The sequence below is a fragment of the Vespula pensylvanica genome, chromosome 1 (assembly GCF_014466175.1).
Source record: "Vespula pensylvanica isolate Volc-1 chromosome 1, ASM1446617v1, whole genome shotgun sequence".
Lineage (NCBI taxonomy): Eukaryota > Metazoa > Arthropoda > Insecta > Hymenoptera > Vespidae > Vespula > Vespula pensylvanica.
Genome location: NC_057685.1, coordinates 4696758 through 4718699, shown reverse-complemented (window position 1 = coordinate 4718699; position 21942 = coordinate 4696758). Strand labels below are relative to the sequence as shown.

Genomic DNA, 21942 nt, shown 5'->3' with positions numbered 1-21942 from the left:
AATGAATTCTATGAAATCTTTTTATACAACAGTTAATATGATGGAAAACATTTCAATCTACAATATCTACATAGAACTCATTAGTACAGAGAACAACCATCGATGATGTTATTTTAGCATGGACACGAACCTTTTCGCTAGATTATATAGATCTATTGATAACCTTGATCGACAATCGTTTTGATTTTTACGTAAAAACTTTAATCAATAAATCTTTTTTTTTTAATGAATTAAGAAAAATAATGTTATTCTCTTCTTCTTTTTCTTTATATTTACATCCTAAAGTAAAAAAATCTTGATTGAGATATTTTCAATTTTTTAATAGAAAAGCCATTTTTTATCATATCACCTTATGAACAACTCCAAAACTCTTCCTTTTGTGATGTCACATACGCGCGTGCTCATGGCATGATAATTTTTACGTTAAAAAAGTAATAGTGACGTGTGCACTGTTTTCTCATTAGATCGAGAGCAAAACGTCATAAAATATCTCGATAAACAATTCAACGACCTTGGACTAAACTGACCAGTTAAAAATGAAGTTCATTTATGGTATGATAAACAGGTTCGTTTATAATTAATTTTCTGCGTCATTCTGGAGTCTTCTTCGATGTTGCAGATTTTGTTTCATTCTTCGACAAATCGCAAAGCAAGCGTGACACTTTGTCCGATCGATCAAACTATTCTATGTGCCACATATTCTTACGTTTTTGTAGTGATCCGTGTTTACCACTCCTTTTAAATAAAAGTCTCTATACACACACACACACCTTATACCATATGTAAATATATCTATAGATATAACAGGTGCAAAAATCTGTGCGAAAGTCTCATAAAACGACCACTGGTGCTCAATTCTTATTCCTCTTCTTCATTGTGAAAGTCGTACTACATGTGTGTGCCTGTGGATTTCTCTTCTTCATTCTTCCTTTTTCTTTGAATATTTTTCTTTCTTTTCACTTTATACATCCTGCATACTTTTCGAACACTTAACTGTGACACATTTATATTTAGCGAACTCTCATTCGTATAATGAACGAAGTAACGAATCAGGATGAGATACATATGACAACGGTAAGCTTTTCAAACAAAATTAATTACTTATTTAATCAATCGTTAAATAATATACTACATATATTTATTTGAAAAGGATGAGTAAATAATTTCGAAAAAATTACATTCCCTTTGTATATTTGTACGGTCATACGCAGTTTCTGTTAAAAACTTTTTAAATTGCTTCGATATAAGTATCTAACGAATGTAAACAAATTACTGTACAGCGCTTTTACGATAGCGCGAAAATACAAAATTTGTTTATCAATGTATTTAAAGTGACATCATGTTATCTTCGATAATTCGTTTTTATTCTTTCTTTTTTTTTTTTATAATATTTTAAGGTTAGTAGATTTCATAAAATATTCTATTCTCGTACGCGTATATTTTTTGCTCTAGAATATTCTGTGATATTTACTATCGATAGAAATTACTCGTCGATCGTATTTATTGTTTTAACAAAATGATACTGTAACGCATTATGATACTGTATGTAGATAATTTTTGAACAAAATATTTTCTCTATTATTTTTACAAATATCTATTTCAAGATATAATATTGTATATATGCTTGTCATTGTGGTAAATGTTTCATTTTTTACTTCCAATTACAGCATGAACTTATTGCACATCACGGCTATATACCTGAAACTCATAACATTTGGACAGAGGACGATTATTGTCTTACTATACATAGAATTAAAGCACCTGATACGTCTAATGTATATTCGACAAATACTTATGCCACAGCGAACACAGAACAAGCTGTTATTAACAGCTTAGAAAAATCGACTGAATCGAATCTGAAATCAATCTGTTCTAAATATAGCCTATTATCAAAACCACCCGTTATAATAAATCATGGAGCCCTTTCAAGTTCTGCAGATTGGGTTTTACTCGGCCCACAAAAAGCTCTTGGTATGTAATGTTAAAAATTGATTACCTTAATCAATTTAATTAAAATTTATTTTTTATTTATATTTATTTTGTATCTATTAGGATATATTTTGTGTCAAGCTGGATACGATGTGTGGCTTGCAAATGCACGTGGTAATAAATATTCTAGAAAGCATAAAATCTATACACCAAAGGATAAGAAGTTCTGGGATTTTAGGTAATTAACTTTGTTTTCGATATCTGTTCATAAACTTAAAAAAATATTATTTTTTTATTTTGTAATTATAGTTGGCACGAGATAGGATATTACGATATACCGGCGATAATAGATTATGTTTTGGAAAAAACTGGCTATTCAGAAGTGTCTTATATTGGATATAGTCAAGGAACAACTACATTTTTTGTAATGGGAAGCGAACGACCAGAATATAATGCCAAAGTTAAAGTAATGGTCAGTTTAGCACCAATAGCTTTTATATCTAATCAACGAAGTCCTTTATTGAAATGTGTTGTGCATTTCTATAATTTAGTAGAGGTAATATAACGACTTGTCCTCGTATTCATTCTACTTTCTCTTTATATTTATGATAAATATATTTCAGTGGGGTTCTTCTTATTGCAACATACATCAGTGGTTCCCTCATAACAAATTACAGGCACGTGCTTTTGGTACAATTCTTCGCAATGCTCCTAGTGCGTTGACAAATGGTGTTTGTAATTGTTGGTTTAATTTAATTGCTGGATTTGGTAGTAATCAGCTTGATAAATGCATGTTACCCCTTATCTTTGGACACTTTCCAGCTGGTGCATCAGCCAAACAAGTAGTTCATTACAGTCAATCCATTTTATCAGGTACTGAAAATAATAAATATTAATTGCATCAATTTTTAATTATGCTCAATTTTTTATTTTATTCTCTAAATTATAAGGATCATTTAGAAACTTTGATTATGGGCTTACCGAAAATTTAAAAATATATGGTTCTACTCAACCACCAAAATATAATTTAGAAAAAGTAAAGGTTCCAGTGGCTATTTTTTATGCAGAAAATGATTTTTTGACACATTCTTTGGTAAGTAACTTGCCTTTTTGCTTTATTAATTTTAATGATTCTATTATGATGATTACTTATTGAAATTTTTATTACAGGATATACAAAAAACTATAGATAAGTTACCTAATGTGATAGAGACAAACAAAATAGAATATTTAAAGTTTAATCATATTGACTTTCTATGGGGAAGAGATGCTAAAACACTTGTATATAATAATGTTGTAGCAGTATTAAAACGATTCTAATGATATTTATAAATACTGATATTCAGAAAATTATATATATATATAGAAATCTTTTACTTCGTGGTAGTGATAATTACGATCAAAAATATATATATACATATATATATATGTGTGTATGGGGCGTGTTTGTGTGTGTATATGTGTACGCGCGCTAGTTTGTATGTGTATATATAAATGTAAATATATATAAATATTATTTATAAATATATTAAAAATGACATGTTTTTATACAATTGATATCATAGAAAGTATAAAATATAATGTGCTTCCATGAAATAGTATTTTATACATAAATAACTTCATGTCCTATGATATTTTTTATGTAAAATGTGTCTTTTGATATTTTTATTGTAATCAATATGTTTTTTGTTATTTTACATCAATAAAAATATGCAAAATACAATCAAACATCTGAATTATATCCATAGTAAAATATTTTATTAAAAATATGTTACACATTATCCTGTTTAACAGAATTATACAGATGCCAAAATTAAATATGTAGATTAATAATAAGTAAGAGATTTCGAATAATTTCCAGCATATTGTAAGTAAATAATTAACATTACGTTAAATGTTATTTAATGATTATTGACTTATATTAACTATTGCAATTAATTACAGTTGAAAACAATCTAATTACACATCAATGGAATGTTCTTTATAGCACATAGTAGTATACAATGTTTATTACATGTTTTCTACCTAGTATATTAAAATATTTTGTATATTGTGTCGTTTCCAAGAAATTCTTCAGTCTTTAAATGCTAATTGTAATTTTTTTAAATACTTCCAAACATGACCAAGAAAAATTTCCTTCTGTCAAATTCATACAAATTATTTAACAACATTCTATTTATTGTTTTTAACAGGAAATATTTAATGAAGTAATGTGGAAATACTTAAAAAGCAAATTGTTAACTGTATATTTTTAAATGGGGACATGTGACATAGCAATTTATATTTTAATATAGTAAAGAGAAACTTTAAAACTATATCATATATATTTTTTGTTATATTACTTGTATCGTTGTTCCTTAAGAATAACTTTTAATTATTAATAATAAATAAATGAAGTAGATCTTTAAATCAAGGGAAATCTATAATTGTTGTATAGTGTCATGGATTCAATTCGCACATTGTAAAGTGCTAAAGAAGATATATCTTTACTGATTAAACTAAAATGGAATATTATTTGTTTATTATTATATCTGCAGTGGAATGTTCGTTTTATATCTTTAAAGAGTAACAATTCACTGATAGATATAGTTGTATAAAAGAAATTACATAATTGCGATTTAACATTAATCTTATCGTAAAATACGGCTATATTTCTCATACCATCTTATAGATAAAATTAACTTTTATAAGATATTTAATATACTCATTATATTACAAATTTTTTATGTGGGCACATATGTATATGTATATGCACGTATAAATTTTATAAATTTGCAAACCAATATAAGCATGTAATCCTCAGTTTCATTATGTAGATTCTCATCCTAAAAGCATTGAAAAGTACATAAAAAAGCATGAAAAGTAAAAGATCTTTTTTTTTTGTGTAAAAATGAGAATGTTAGTACATAATATCATAGGGTATTATAAATATATATTAAATGATATTATTATCGATATATTAATGCTCTATATCATTTATCTATACTTACTAACTATATATCAATAAAAACATATAAGATTTTAATCCAATCTTAATTTAAAATATATTTGTGTGCATTCTAAAAGATCTCAATATTTGTAAATCAATATTAAGTTATATAAAAGTAAATAAAAAATACTGTGTGTACGCTACGTAAGTAAACGCGTATGCAAGTTATGCAAAATTTAAGAAAACATTTCTTTTACATGTATTCTGTGTATGAAAGATCAAATATTCTCATGTTCTTTTTTTAACAATTTAATTTCTCACCTATCAAATAAGAAAAATATTACGAAAGTATCACTCTCTTGGTACATAGAATTGCAAGGCAAAAAAAATAATCATTTGGCAGTTAAATACCATGCAATTCTAATTCATGTGAGATAAGTATATTTTTTTATATATTTTTTATGGACTTACAAAACTGTTCTTCCTTTTTTTCTTTTTTCAACACTTTAAATAGTTTAAATATACAAATGTAATGCTTGCATGCACGTAACATGTGCAATGTACTACATAGATATATTTTATGTATATAATTAATAATTAACAAATAGAATTATATGTAGCAAGCAGTAAGAAATATATTGTAACAATATATGCAATGTAGAAACTATTGCGTTTCTACATTCATTTTTCATTTTTCTATAAATGCTATGAGCATTTTGATAGTTTACATGCAAATATTATCTTTTGCTATACTTTATTAATAGTTATACTTACAAAGATCGATGAGGAATGTTGTTGTATTACGAGTGCAAAGGGAATTCAAAGTTATTGACTCCTCTTTCAAAAAATTTGTACAAATAGATCTCTTCTTTTTTTTTTTTCTCCTTTACGCCCCAGTCGTTTCGAAGTAACTGTTTTTGATCGTGTAATACTTGAAAAATTATATACTAACGTATTTCGCTTTGAAACCTACTTTTATATCAATACACGCGTAACAACGTAAGGCTGAAAGCTTAGTTTCAATAATATTAAATTTCAAATTTATCGCAACGTGATTTTCTTACGATTAGTCGAACATCGAATATTAGAAAAATTTTATGAAGAGACGATTATATTATAAAAACAAGTATCGTGTGAAGACTGGAAAGGCCTTTTGACGCGTTTGTCTCACAATATTGTTATATCTATCAATTCAACATTATACGTTTGAATAAAGTTTTTTAAATGTGATATCTGTAATATGTATTTTTAAGATCGGTAGATTAATAACTATGATATCTATATCATAACGAAATAGATACATTTAAAGCGAAAGATGATATATACTCTACTTTGCATGCACTTGTTTCAATTCAGGCACGAATGAATCGTCGCAACGTCGCTCGAGCACAACGAACCCAGCCTTTGTGTATTGGCAAAGGGATTGGCAATGATTCGATGTTTAAAGTAGGCGGATGGTTCTGTCATGTACAATGATCACCATATGCCGTCCAACGTGCATCATCGCTCTCGTGAGTTAAATAACGGTATCCTACTTTTGTTTCCAGTTCTCTTAAATCGCACCACGTTTGATAATCCTACAGGTATACACAAATGATGTTTATTATTTTAAAGAAGTAACAAGTAGTCTTCTATTGATTATTTTCTTACCTGCAACCATACATGTTGTAAACTTTTATCTACCGTATATCTTTTTCTTTGCTTTACTTGTAATAAATTGTTGATTAAATCAATAGCTGAAAATAGTAGACATTAAATGAAAAAAAGAACACAGGAAACTTATCTACATAAATTTCTAATTATATAATTACTATAAATAAATCATATATATATATATATATATTTTTTTTTTTTTTAGAAAAATATCACACTTGTATTACCATCGGATGAAATTTCTTTCCAAGGCGTAGGTGGATACATAAACGCAGCATTTTGAATTTGTTCGTTGATATCCTCTTCCTCGTTGAATGGAAATGTACCGCTTAAAGATACGTATATAATAACTCCTACGCTCCACATATCCAAAGAACGATTATAGCCCTTATTTCTCAAAACTTCAGGAGCTAAATACGCTGGTGTTCCGACAACGCTTCTTCGAAAACTTTTCTCTCCGATGATTCGTGCGAAACCAAAATCACAGAGTTTCACTTGAGTAAATTCATTGTCACTACTGAGTAAAACGTTTTCAGGTTTCAAATCGCAATGAACTATGTTTTTACTATGTAAATGCTTCAACGCAACCAGAATTTGAGTGATGAGAAATTTCGTTATTCTTTCACTTAGACGCCCTTTTTCCGAATTCAGTATCATCTCTAACATATCACCTTTCAATTTCTCCATAACGACAAATATTCTTTCTGGCGTCTCGAACATACGCTCCAAATTGACGACACCGCTATGAGATAGATTTTGTAAAATAGCCACTTCGTTCTTAAGTTGTGCTTCTTGTTTCGTAGGAAAACGTAATTTATCTATAACTTTAATAGCAACTGCTCTACCACTTTTACGGTGTACACCACCATAAACTATACCAAATTGTCCTGATCCTAAAACTTCATCTGGAAATATCTGATAAAGTTGCGACATGTCGGTTACATTTTCTTCTGGTTCCGTAGAATCTTCTTGGTCTGCAACTATACAATATATGATATTTACTTTTTGTAAATATTTCCTATATTTATTTTTCATGTAAATAAAATAAAAATAATAAAATCTTGTACATACTAGTGGAAGCTGTAGTTACAGGCATAAGTGCTTGTCTAATATTAGTTTCCCATGATCTAGCTACATGTACACCTATGCCACTTTCTGGTGCTGGAACTTGACCATTGTTATCACCATATGTTGGATCTTCTCCAACGTAATAATCAACGGTTGAGGTTTTTAATTCAAAGCAATGCATTATATCTAAAATATATATTTTTTTAATAACTAAAATCATTCAGTTATATATTAGAAATTAATTTATACATAACACTTACGCGAACGAAGTATTTTAGCTGTTTCGATCGACAGAATTTCAGCAAGTGGAATTTCCTTATAATATTTAGAGCTACTATCACTTTGGAAAAGCGTTATAGCCTTTGTATCAAGTCGCCAATAATGTTTCTTTCTCTGTAACATTAAATTTCCTCAGTTTGGATTCGAAACAAAATTTGGTCATTTTCAACTCACCACTGGATCGCGATTCGTAAAATGTACCATCCAACCTTCTTTCAAAACTTTTGAACCACGTCTTTTCGTATGCTTAACGCTTTGAACTATACGCATTAATGGAATGTTGTTACTTGGAGTAGAACTGCAACTGTAATGACAAATATAAAAAATAATTTAAAATTTTTGAAAATTTGTAACTTTTGAAAATAAAAGAAATATACCTAGATGGTCTAGATTTTTGGAATTCGTCATAATTAACATCTTCATTCGTTGGTATGTGATCCTACAAAAAATATAATAAAAATATTATTTATTATTCTAAGTTTATATTTTTATGCAACGAAATAATACTTACTGTATACTCATCAGGTGCTTTATTTTCGTCCGTTATGTACGTAGACATTTTAACGGGCAAAAGTAATTCTGTATCACTATCTCCGTCTCCTTCTTCGTTTCTACCATCACATTTACCTTCTGGCTCACTACCAACACCGCTATCAGGATACTCGTTGCCTGAAATAATTTGTTAAAGAAGCATATAAAAATGTTTTTAAAACTATTGATAATTCTTATAATTATCCTGTACCAGTACTATCACGTGGATTCTCTCCGATACAATCTTTTGGAATTTTCTCAATACATTTTTTATGAGCATTGTATTGACAATCTTTACACTGTAGGCCTTGCTTGAATAAGCCCCTTAATAATTTTTTGCAATGCCCGCATACTGTTGGTCGCGTATATGTATGCAGTACAAATGTATGTGGAATTTTTATACGAGTTGCGACTTCTTTCTCAACCCAAATTGTTTTTCCACTCAATGATGGAGAACGAGATTGTTTTGGAGTAACTATACTTGGAACTGCCTATAAAGTAAATACATCAAAACTGTACATACAAATCTAATAAAACGTATTAATATATGAATTAGATAATGCACTTATTACAATGCCATGATATTCTTACCAAAGTATTATTACTTTGATTTGGATTAGATGTGTTATTTGCACTATGATTGTCATCACTAATGCTGGTCAAGCTGCTCGTGGAACCTTGACTCGGTGATCTTGGCACATTCAACATTGCAGAACTACGCCGCCTTTGGCTGCTGTCTTGCGAGCAGTTATTAGGTACTTTAGTAACACAACGTTTATGATAATTCATACCACAACCTATGAAATAAAAAAACATATTTTTTAACATTCTGTATATAACAAATCTAAAATATTATGTATATACCTTCGCACTTAAGACCTTGTCGCACAAGACCAAATAACATCTCTCCACAAAAATCACAAAATGTTGGAACTTTATAAGAATGAACCGTTAAAGCATGCGGACGAATGGGAACATCTTCACTTGGCACTTGAGCTAAAATTTAATATAAATTACAAAGGAAATACTTACATAATTGTCAATAGAATAATTATACAAACTTACCAGTAAGAACAATTTCTACTAGTGTTTCATCTACAACCTCCATTGCATTAGTTATAAGTTGTAAAATATTTGTAGAACTATAATCATGCTTGAACAGAAGCAATCTCTCGTATAGATGACTTAACCCATGATCTGGACACTTGGCATTTATAAAATTACACGCAAAATCTTTTAAAGCCTTAAGTGTCAATGTACTAGCTTCAACGGTAACTGTATCACGAGTTAAACCAAATTGAAATAGAAATGTAACTTCTGGTCCCTCCATGATTTTAACAGTTTTTATCTGTAATACCAAACAATTATTCTAAGAACATATCAAGGAATTATTGAAAGAAAATTAATTGAAATTAAAAGAAAAAGAACATGCTTACATACAAAAGATTGAAAATCTTGAAATAAAATTTTTTAGTCAAACAACAATATTCATGTAAGACAAAAATATCCATTTTGTTCTACTTAAAGAATACATAAAAAGTATATAAAAAATCATGCTCAAACGATACTATATAGATATAAAAATAAATTAAGACATTAAATATATGAAACACACTTTATACATGGATGTGAAGCTGATTAGAAAATTCAGGAGCAATCCTATATCTGTCGTTAACTGAAACATCTGTCAAAAACTTGGTAGATCTCTTGGTATTGCTCAGCGAGTATTTGATGCATTTTTGCAGAAAAACAATTGTTCTATAACAGGAGGCAGAAAATGCAAGAGAAAATAAAGTTTCAAAATATTCTTTTTTTCTTTCTTCTTCTTTTTCTTTGCTTTTTCTTTTCTTCTTTTTCTTTTTAAATAGACATAAAAATCTTATTAAATAAAAACAATAATACGTACTTTACGGATTGCGTCGATATTCCTTAGAGTCACGTTAAATTAAAAATTGCGCGATTTTCAAGTCGATTGTTTCCACAAGTGTCATCGAGGAGCGTCAACTCCATGCCTGACACACATTCGTCAATGACATTTTACAGTTATCTCTGACCGACCCACCTTGACATAAACTTTTTGCACATTCGCAGTTATCGGTTAGAAAATTTTGGAGTTTTTTATAAAAAGATCTCGGTCGTTGGCGTAGCGCTTTATTTTCGCGATAATCATCAGGTTGTCGTTCGTTTCGTCAAAGTTTTAAACAAATCAATGGATTTACTTGGTATATACATGTCACTCACACACGTATACTATACTAATCCAACGTCGCATAGGACATCGGTACGCTCGAGGATTTTAGAATCCCCTTTATATCATACGGTATATACGCACATACCTGCGAATATAAGAGAGCCAAGCTTGTACGCATGTATATATTGTACAGAGCCAATAAAAAATTGTCTCCAAAGCAACGTCACCACAAGCGTAGAATTCAAAAATTTCTATCTCTATATGTATATTGCGTGAACAAGTATTCTGTTATCTATCGTTTCAAATAATAAATGTCATAATTATTCATAATCTGTTACACAATGTGATACTGAACGTATGGATTTATATATCACTGTTCCGTATGAAAAAAATGCAAACAATGCAGCAGACTTGATAACGTAATGTATTTACAATTTTATGATATAGGTATGTATATATATATATACATATATATGATGTGTGTAGGTATATGTATAAATATACTAAACATTTTTATTCTAACGGTTGTAATTATTATTGTTATTATTTCTTTTTCTCGTTATTTTCTATCATAGAAATTATTCGTCTAATTATTATGTATCTTATTAATACGGTATTTTTTGAAAATCATATTTTCAATACGAGCTAACGAATAGTTACGAAACATATTGTTGTAAAAATATAACATACCCTTTATTTTTATATAAACACGAGAGAATATTACATTAAACGTATTATCGAGTAAATTTAAGATACACCTCTGATAAAATTCTATAGAAAGAACTGGATTGGTCAAGGATAATCTTTAAGATGATTCGCGTCCAATCTCATGGGTTTTTGAAAACAAGCATAGAATTCCAATGCAATTGTAGATCTCTATATAATTCATGATTATGGTGAAACGATCAGACATTATTTTATATAATCGTTTTTCAAAATTATTGTCCTTTAAAAATAATCTACATTAAATTAATAGATTTGACGAAATCGCAACTTGATACTATTTACAACGAACGAATCAAACTGAGATCCATTTATGCCACTCATTCATCTTACTATACGTATCAGAAACGTGTTAAAAAAAGAAAAGATATATTATATACAATAAATAAATAAATAACTAAATAAATAAATAAAAACCGATCGAATCGATCTGATAATAATTCGTGCATAAGGACAACGAGATCGGCAACAGATAGAACAGTTTTTAAACATTGAAACTCCGTTGATAAAGTTGATCGTAATAAAGTCGAATCGGTAAGTCGGTACCAGTAGGTGGCAGGTGAGTCATCCGACGGCATAGTAATAAAAGTAAGAGTGGGGGGTATACCGGCACAGGTGAGAGAGAGTGAGAAAGTAAGACGCGGGAATAACGAAGGAGCGAGAGAGAAGTTATCAAATTAACGGTCTGAAGTAAGATAGCAATAGCATAGGGGGATTTAGCGGGGGTAGAAGCCGATCCTCTAAGCCGATGGAAGCCGATGGGTTAGGTAGGTTCGTCCGTTTAAAGCAGTCTATCGGCGGACGCCATACTCGACGCGCGTCGAACTTCGGCTCCGTGGCCGAAGGCCACTGATCCTTCTTTTATTTTCTTCCCTTCTTTCTTTCTAATCGAAGAATTTACGAACAATTAACAAAACAAGGAACGTTCTCAGCAGGGAATGGAATATTGATATCGATAGAGCATCTCGACAATCTTTTGGAAAAATCATCTCAAGGAAATATGACATCTTCCGAGCGGTTTCACAAGTGAGTTTTCCTTTTGCAAGGAACTGGCTTTATGCCTTACCTACAAGGGTTTATCTCTTCTTATTTTCTTCGATACATTCTCGCGTAGCTACCTCGTAGCTACGACAAGCTCAGCTGAAAATCGACCAACCACTATAATCTCGTCATATTCTATTTATCCGTGTAGTTTTTTCTTTTTTTTTTTTTTTTTTTTTTTTTTTTAGAAGAGAAAAAAAAAGAATCGATGGCAAAAAGAGGAGATAGGAATATCGAACGAAAGCAAGAAAAAGAAAAAGAAGGGAAGTTTTATGGATTCGGCTCGATTTCCGAGAAATATATTCTTTTGTACGATGGTGTTATGCTTGAGAAATTATTGCGTTTCTCTTGCAAATTATTATTATCGATCGTTATATTGTCGCTCTTCACGACTTTTCTGTTTTTAGACAGTTCGAATTAACGAGCTGAATTTTATTTTTCCCGCCAATTTTTTTAAACGTCCTCGACCGTTCGTATTTTCAAATTTGACGATACGCTTGACGAAAGATAAAAAAAGAATTATTTTCTTCATATATTTCTAATAAAAAACAAAATAAACATATAATATACTATCTTATATTTTTAATTGGCAAACGTTTTTCACATGTAATATAAAAGAATACAAAGGAACTACCGACGGAGTAAAAAAATAATAAGTTCGTATTAACGAGATAAAATTTATAATATCCCACTTGTGAATCAGTGACACTAAAATTCACAAAGAATGATCACGGAGATGGTATTAAAGGAAATAAAAATCAAAGAAAAATATTCGTGTACCTAGTTACCTAGAAGCATGTAATGGTACTAAACAGAGAGACTTTACTTTATTGCTGCGCGTGCATCGAGCACGCGCACGCGGAATTTATGCACGAGGGAGAAGATAGTTGCTTTTGTTTCATTCAACGCGTAGATTTATCGTGTGTCTACCAACACCTTCGAGAGAGTACGTGCTTGCTTGCTCGATCGCACGTGTGAGATATAAAAAAATGGAATAAAATATTTCAATTTTCTATTCTGTAGAAATATCATATAAAGAAGTATTCAATTGATTTCACTATCATTTTTCTTATCTACATATATATTTTTTTATAATAGATATATTTAAATAACATATATATATAAATTTAAAATAAAATATATATTATTAGTAATTAAATATTAAAGATTATTATTGATATTATAGGTATAATATAATTTATAAATTTATAAATTTATTTATATTTAAATTATATATATATATATATATGTATATTGTATATGTAGAGAGATAATTTCAAAACGACAAATCTACCATATTTGATTTCATCTTTCTATAATTAAAAAACAAGCAAACTTATTTCTTTGGATCGTATCTCCTATTGAATTAAATCAACCAGGACAAATAAGATCACGATTATTGTATTTTATTAATTTTTTTCCTTTCTTTTTGATATCTCAAAGATGATAAGTATACTATCTATCGGAGTTATTATTCGTCGTTAAACGAGCCGTATCGTTGACGTTCGATATCATCGTAGTGTCTTAATGGAATAATATATTTCGTTGTTCTTTTGTTACCGAGTCTGAAACCGCTCCGGCTGGTTTCTTATTAGTCGCCTTACGATTCGATATCGGAAACTCTAGAGTATGGTGTGCCGCCCTAGCAAATTCTTTCGAGCTCTCTCAACTCGCCTTCTTAGGGCCATTTGCAATGGCTGTGCAATGCACCAGAACTCATAGCTTACTTCTATATACACACACACACACACACACACACATACATCGTAGTCAAACCAAATAAATTCTTATTTTTCTGATAAATTAAAAAAAGAATCCTACAGAATACATTATATACATATATTTATTACATATATTTATTACATACAGTTAGCTATATTCTTTAAAAATAATAACCTCAGTAAATTCCTCTCTTATCTCACATGAATTCGACAATGATTTAATGACGCAATGAAATTTCCTACGATTTTTATTATCCACTTAGTTAATTACTTTTCGTTACCAATCGATCTAAATCGTCACGAACACGAACGAAGGAAGGTAGGAAGGTAGATAGATAGACACGAAAATGTCAGTGTAATTTCTCAACGGGAAAATGATATATAGGTAATATATACATATGTATAGAAATAAACCTTCTAGCATTAAACTCATTAAAACTTTGAATATAATCTTGTACGAGTCAGTGTCGTGTCACTTCCTTTGTCCCTTTTCATGACATGGTTTTGCCCTAGTTTCATTTTCGTATTGCGATAAGATCAAATTTCTCTGCATGATACATGTGTAGATATGTAAGTTAATGATAATTAATATTTAATTTTATAACAATTTTTTTATAATACTATATTGACTTATAAAAAAATTTATTATATAGATATATTGTTTTATATATATATATGTATATATATATATATATATATACATATCAATGGAGAAAGCTTAATGGAAAAGTGAGAGAACGAGGGAGAAAATCATTGGCGCGTGTTCGACAACGAGTTAGAACGAGAGCCGAGCGAGTTAATCCATAATTAAAAGAGAGATTATCAGAGCTGGCGCGAGAGATTAAACGTAATTGGGTGTCGAGACGAGAAGGCGTAAGTCTAGCGAAAGGTACTCGACACCTTCTCGATGACAGCAACGGAGCCTGTTATTTTGTAAAATAATAATCGAAGAATTAGAATGCGCGAAAGAAACTTTATTGCACGCTAGTTAACTCCCATTGTCGCGCATTTATGAACGCTAGGATGTTATTTCATATCTACATTTTTAAAATATATAAGCTCGAATAAATATCAAGATTACAATTTATGATTTCTTTTTTTCTTAATCTTTTGTTTTTCATTTTCTTTTTTTTTTTTTTTTTTCGTAAAATATCATGATCCTTTAGAGATAACAAGATGGTGGAAGATATGTATTTGAAAACAAAATGGCGTATCGAATCTTTTGAAACTATATATATATATATATAATATCTTATTTTTGATTACTTTTGATTATTTTTGAAAGTAAGTACTCGCGTTTTTCTGTTGGAAGGGCTGCAAGAGACGGCGCGTTGGAAATTTTGAAGGAAGCAACGAAGAAAGACTGCAACATGCGAGACGAAGGTGGAATGACCCCAACGTTATGGGCAGCCTTCGAAGGTCACATAGATGCCCTGAGACTGCTCGTCGCCAGAGGGTATGCTCGTTCACTGCCTCGAAGCCTTGCAGAAAGAAAATCTTCTTCAAGGAGACGAGTTATTCTCTTATGTTTGAGCGTTCATTTTTTACCAAAAATGAAAAGGCATTTTCTCTCTGTCCTCTCCGTCCCCTCTCCACTCCGTCACCCTTTACTTTCTTTTCTTATTTTTCATTTCCTTTTTCTTTTCAGAGAAAGTATATTATAAAATAATTTTTAAACGTCGTAGATATACTTATTCGACGACTATTCTAAACGTTTCCTCTTCGTTCGTAATATACCTTTAGTTTCTAGAAAAATTATTCTGAATGAAGTCGACGTTTGTGTTCCGCATAGTTTAAAATACTGAAAGAGGAGGAGTGGATTGAAAATAAGTTGAAAAGTCAGTATATAAAGGCGCGCACACGACGCAACCGCCGGCTAACTTTCACTAACGCACTAACTCTACTCTGTGGAGTTAAATACAATATTAACGGTTACGTAGAATATGCGATAACATTTACTTTTCACATATGTATGTAACTAGCTACCCATAAACCAGTTTAACTATCTCAACTTTACGTCTATATTTCACGCCAAATGATCGCAGACATGATTAATCACTTTCATCGATTAACAAATATCTTGTTAATCTTGAAAGTTTCGTAAGCATTCTTGCAGAAAAAAAAATTTCATGATTTACCATCATTATTTGTAACTTATTTCGTTCTTATCTGAGATACCAAATAAGTACGTAACTTGCAAACGCGGATTGTTTGAACTTGGTTTTGTACAGGTGAAGTGTGATACTCGAAAGAAGGGGAATGGCTTCTTTCTTTCTTTACGGTTTTCTTCTCGAACATCAACTCGAATATCGATGTCTGAAGAGGAGTAAAAAAAAAAAGAAAAGAAAAGAAAACGTTGACAATTTTTCTTTGTAAAGTATAGACTATCACGTGTGGATTATTCCAGATACCCACTTAACTTTTGCATCGTCATGATTATAAATTTTTCTTTTTTACGTATCGTCTAATATTGTGATACAAATGATAAAAATATATAAAAGTAAAAATAGCTGATTTATTGAACATCGATGACATTGGTAATATCTCTTTGTGTTTTCGCAAGAGTGGGAGAAGCCATTCCCTTCTAACGGAATCAAGTAGTTGAAAGGATGTGTTAGCATTCGAAGAAGATACTTTAGAGCTTCGAGAAGGTGCGTCTGAGTAGTTCGTTCGCTTGACGTTCGACCTTGAACGACCGCGTACGCGAATTCGGCTCGAGGTCGTTTTGCTTCGACGAATATGGCGGAACCAGGGAGGATGAGCAAACGCGCGAATTTCAAAAATTTTTGCCCGTCTTTTTTTCTATTCAAACGAACGGACGAACGAACGAACGAATGAATGAACGAACGAATTCGGTGACAGATGTGCGCGAAAGAACGGAAATGCCATTGTATATAATCTCCTATCTCTGTCGAGAGAGACTGGCAGCGGAAATTGCGGCTGGCCGGACGGTAACGAAAAACAATCGAGCGTGCACGAAACAAAACGCGAGTGGAACGGAACGGAACGGAACGGAACGAGCCGGAGCGCGGACCGTAAAACTTTCTGTCCTCCAAACATGGAGAATAATTAAAATTCGTGTTGAATTGCTATGGAGTAACCCGATTCAGATTTCTTTCTTGATAATCGATGAATAGGATCTACTTTGTAAGAAGGATTTGTATAGACTCATTATAAGCGTAACTATGTTTATACGAATGGATCTGTTTATGTTCTTTCTTGCAAGTACATTGATCAAATGTTCTTTTCTTTTGTTCTTTTGAATTTTTTGAATTTTCTTTTTTTGTACACGAGTTACCATCGTAAAAATAAGTCAGTAAAATTACCGTGAAATTTCTGAAATAAAAAGCTTTTAAAAATGGCTGAAAAATTACTCGCGATTCGAAAGCAGGAACTCAAAGGTACCTTCGATATCTGACTCGATTCGCACGCGTGCCTCACACAAAACCGGTATTTCGAAGTCCGACCACCGGTCGACCGAACTGTCTCGGATTCTCGTGTACGCGTAATTATCACGAAATCGAGCCGATCGGATAGAATTCAATGTAAAATATCATCGTTTTTGAGTTTTTTTTTTTCTTCTTTTTCTTTCTTTTTAAACTGTAATACTCCCTTAACGTAGATACCTGCGTAAATTCGTATGCAAACTGTTTCGGTTCCACTTCACGTGTCTACTTTGCGTGACGGGAAATACGAGCACGCGAAGGGGACTCTTCATTGTTGAGTTTAGCAGGAGCTTTTCTATTGGCAGGGGTGACCCGGACAAGAGTGATTATTTCGGTAATACAGCCCTTCACCTAGCATCAGCAAGGGGTCATGAATATTGCGTCAAGTTTCTTGTCAAATTTGGTTGTAACATCTGGTCACTCGACATAGACAGACATTCTGCAAGAGAGTTAGCTGCGATCAATGGCAGAGAAAGGATATTACAATTTTTGGATCTAGCTCAATCCGACCAAGAACTGAACAATCGGAAGAAGAGTCGACTATTAAGGGAAAAGGCTGAGAAGGATGCTGAGAAAAGGTGATTTATGTTCAACTAAATCTCCTTTATGTTCAACTACGTGTATATATATATATATATATATATATATATATATATATAACGTACCTAGCAATCTTTGACTATTACTTTCTACAAGGTTGAAGGAATATATGAAGAAACAAAAAATGGCCGAGGTAAAAGCAGAAAAGGTACAAAAGAAGTTGATGAAGGATCGATCGAAATCCGACCTGGACACTCTACATGAGACTAATAATCTAGCTCTTAGGCCTACGATAATGACTTTCAAAGGTCGAATAAAACCGTCTCCAACGTTTAGCGATATCGTTGGTACTACTACGAAAAAACATGGTAGTGCAGTTTGCAGAAAGGCTTTGGCCAAAAAAGCTGTCGATGATTTCAAGATAGTTGAAGTATGTTTTTCTTACATAATAAGATGTTTAATAGAATTTAGAAAGTTTTAACGGATACTTTTAATTTGTCCTTTCTTTTTGTAGATCGAAGTAGACGGTAGGAAATCTGTACGTAGTCTAACAGGCCTCCGAAGGGATTCCGAAGTAATGTATGTGGGAACTTACGAATCTCAGGCTCAGCAGATCGGACGAAGAGGAAAGATCGCAGATGTTTGGGGTACTCTAAGTAAGGCTCAGAGTACACCGGATCTTTTAGGTGACCGATCGTGTGACGAGGATGAGGAAGAGGAGGGACAGGATGAGGAACGATGTAATAAGACGGTCAGAGATACCGGATTGCTTCGAGAACAAGGCAGTATCTTCGATCGACCTGGTTTTGGATCGGTGGCATTCAGAAGACCGGTAAGCTGTGCTTTAAAGTGATCTGAAAGTCACGCTCCATGAAAATTTTATTATTCATATATTATTCGTATTATATGTTTATATATATATGCCTATAATCACGAACGATCTTTTACTTTGTTTTCAAGTGAAATATTTTTCGCGATAACATTTCAAATGTATATACATTGCGAATGGGTTAAATCATACGAGACACGTTTAGAGATATCAATTCAAGGTCAAGCACAAATTCGATCGTTTCTCTGCCAGTAACTACCACGGAAGATACGTTTACGTTCCATTTTCGTGATTACTCTAGCGTCACAAAGACTTATGCAGGGTGTAGTAACAATCTTCACGCTGTTAAACGTAAATGTTCCGCTTCGTCGCTGTTCGTGACAATAATTCACCACCTTAGACATTGTTATAGTTTCCTTGGGTGAGGGGAAGGTGGTACTTATTGTTAAGTTAGTAATAAGTTAATAATAAACGATTGAAAGTTAAATACGTTTTTTTTTATATCGCTTAAATGTAATACAACTTAACAATGAAACAATGAAATTTCGGATTCTAATAAATTAACAAACTAATTTTCTTCAAACTGATATAATCAAGCACGTGAGACCATGCCAAGCTTTCAAATGTTACTCGTAATTCATGATATTTGTCATTGTGTTTTATTCTTCTAGATAACAGCAACGCTCGATAATTTGCCGGTCGCGCAAACGGAGGTTCATCTGCAAAATGGTAATTCGTGCGTGAATGGTTCGATAAATGGTTCTGTGAACGGTCACAGGATCGGTGCAAATGGTCAAAACGAAGAGATTAGTATAGGAAGTGCGGGTAGCTTAGCACGTAGGCAAAGTATGTGGGACGATGATTTGCTTTCGGGTAAGTTCGTATTTCACATTTCTGTATAATAAATTATAATAATTTTTCATTCGATCGTATTGCAATATGGAAATACTAATAAATAAAAGACGTGAATCGAATGCGTGTTTTTAAAAGATAAGATTGTTGAAATGAATAATATTTACAAAGCATTGTTATTATTATAGTAATCATGTTTCATCAAATATGTGCGATTGACGATAAAAATATTGTTTTTGCGAAATTATTAAAATAATAATTACGTCGATCGTTTCTCATCACAAAATATAAAATTTTCTTCGTTTATACGTATATATATATATATATATATATATATATATATATATATGATATAATAATTATATATATAATTATTATATTATTTATAAAATATAAAAAGTAAAGATATAAATATTTGTTTTCTAATAGAAGAAGACGAAACCGACGAAGAATGGACACCCTTACAAAGATTTTTAGTTGCTAATAATCTCTCGTCAATACATACGATCCTAGAAGCCGAACAAATCGATTTAGAAGCGTTGATGTTACTCACCGAAGCAGACATCGCAGCCCTCAAACTTCCGCTTGGACCTAGGAGAAAGCTTACTAATGCTATAGCTAACCGGAAAAAGGCATTTGACGCATCAGAGAATGTCATCAAGGACAGTATACTATGAAGAATCATATTTGTTTGTGAATGTAATTTTATACGTCTTCTTCGTTGAAAGAAAATAATGTCTTTTCGATCTTTGATCGATTACGCATGTAAATTGCTAAGTATGATGCTAGTAATGAGAATGAACAAATATGAACATTTAATCGAGATGTGCCTTAAACGAGAGCCAGTGAAAAAAACCAAATTTCATGGTTTCCTTATAATCTACGAACTATAATAATAATAATAATTATATATATATATATATATATATCATGGCCATACTTTATGTACATAGAGAGCATATTTTTCCATTGAAATATCACAATATATATATATAAGAAAAATTATATATCGTTGTTCATAGAGAACTTTGAAACCTGTTCCGCTATAAAATAAAAAAAAATATGACACACGTCAAAGGTTAAAAAAAGAAAAGAAAAGAAGAAGATTGTAAATATATAAAAATATATACATATATACGCACAATAAAAATGACTTCATTCGCAGACGGATCTTCTACAACGAACGAATGTTTGTTTAATCGATGATGTTCGTGCAAGTGTGTTTGATGTATGTATGTACGTATGTATATAAGAATAAAGATTGCCGATTCACGTACTTACATTTTCCTCGCGTTTTATTTGTAAATGATTATCTTACAAACGAGACGCAAAAATATACAAACTTCTTACGTACGAAGAATATAACAGCACCATTTTTCGCCTCGCACACGCGTTTATGTCCGCACAAGGAAAATGTGTGTGATATACATATATATTTTATCACGAGATTCACATTACGTTATATAGTAATGCGTACCGGAACTAAGAGAAAAAGAAAGATTCTTAGGAAAAAACGACACATGAAAAAAAAAACGCTTTTCCGTTTCATCGTGTCGTCGCGTGAGAATCGCACGGAAAAGGAAGCGTTTTCCGCGTGTGAAAATTTTTATCCAATATCTGTATTTCTGAAATGAATATGTAACGCGTCGATTATAACGAAAAATTCCTTTATATATATATATATATATTTTTTGTTATTGTATCTCGAGTTCGATTTTTAACATTTTTTTAATTTCGTATTTGTTTATCCAAGATTTTTTGCTAATCCTCTATGACTCACTATGTAACTTTATTATCACACGCTCGTGTATATATATATATATATGTATATTTTTTTAAAAATCTTTCTTGTTTTTAACAATTAAAATAGTTAAGTTATATCCAAAGGTTAATGTTTGTTAAATATATAGCTTATATACTAAATAAGTTATATTATAAATTATACATTTCACCTATATTATCTAAGTTTGTCGTTAGATAGAAAGAAAAAGAATTTATGTCATAGAGAGGGTTAATAGATACGACGATTATGAAAATAAAATTGTATAATTTAAAATTTTACAAAACAAAAAAGAGAGAAAAGTTATATGTGTGTGTGTGTGTATATATATATATATATATATATATATATATATAAAATCTTGGTTTTACCAAGCGGATCAGACGCATCGTACGGTACTTGTTGCAGATTAGCGAGTAAAGATAAACTC

At 31.1% G+C, this 21942-nt stretch overlaps 3 protein-coding genes across 4 annotated transcripts; 2 read left to right on the top strand and 1 right to left on the bottom strand.

Annotated features, from left to right (window-relative positions):
- Positions 1 to 935: 935 nt before the first annotated feature.
- LOC122627123 (lipase 3-like) lies at positions 936 to 3254 on the top strand. The gene is made up of 7 exons (XM_043807973.1): positions 936 to 1074; positions 1668 to 1971; positions 2053 to 2167; positions 2239 to 2485; positions 2553 to 2802; positions 2880 to 3022; positions 3100 to 3254. Exons 1-7 carry the CDS (start codon positions 1033 to 1035, stop codon positions 3247 to 3249), a joined length of 1251 nt encoding a protein of 416 aa, XP_043663908.1. The 5' UTR covers positions 936 to 1032; the 3' UTR covers positions 3250 to 3254.
- Positions 3255 to 3670: 416 nt separating this feature from the next.
- LOC122628541 (serine/threonine-protein kinase D3) lies at positions 3671 to 10872 on the bottom strand. Its single transcript, XM_043810945.1, has 14 exons — positions 10296 to 10872; positions 10005 to 10147; positions 9455 to 9737; positions 9254 to 9385; positions 8981 to 9186; positions 8601 to 8880; positions 8370 to 8527; positions 8236 to 8297; positions 8033 to 8162; positions 7840 to 7972; positions 7583 to 7765; positions 6739 to 7491; positions 6509 to 6594; positions 3671 to 6435 (listed from the first exon to the last, which is right to left on the bottom strand). The coding sequence occupies exons 2-14, from the start codon at positions 10071 to 10073 to the stop codon at positions 6322 to 6324; spliced, it is 2589 nt and encodes an 862-aa protein (XP_043666880.1). The 5' UTR covers positions 10074 to 10147; positions 10296 to 10872; the 3' UTR covers positions 3671 to 6321.
- Positions 10873 to 12074: 1202 nt separating this feature from the next.
- Positions 12075 to 21014, top strand: LOC122634492 (Usher syndrome type-1G protein homolog). Of its 2 annotated transcripts, none has more exons than XM_043823495.1 (7): positions 12075 to 12329; positions 15378 to 15521; positions 17817 to 18089; positions 18208 to 18481; positions 18566 to 18883; positions 19552 to 19753; positions 20165 to 21014. In XM_043823495.1, exons 1-7 carry the CDS (start codon positions 12304 to 12306, stop codon positions 20407 to 20409), a joined length of 1482 nt encoding a protein of 493 aa, XP_043679430.1. In that variant the 5' UTR covers positions 12075 to 12303; the 3' UTR covers positions 20410 to 21014. The 2 variants fall into 2 exon arrangements, with proteins under 2 accessions (XP_043679430.1, XP_043679421.1); XM_043823486.1 differs by having other exon boundaries at positions 12076 to 12329; positions 20162 to 21014.
- The last annotated feature ends 928 nt before the right edge of the window (positions 21015 to 21942 follow it).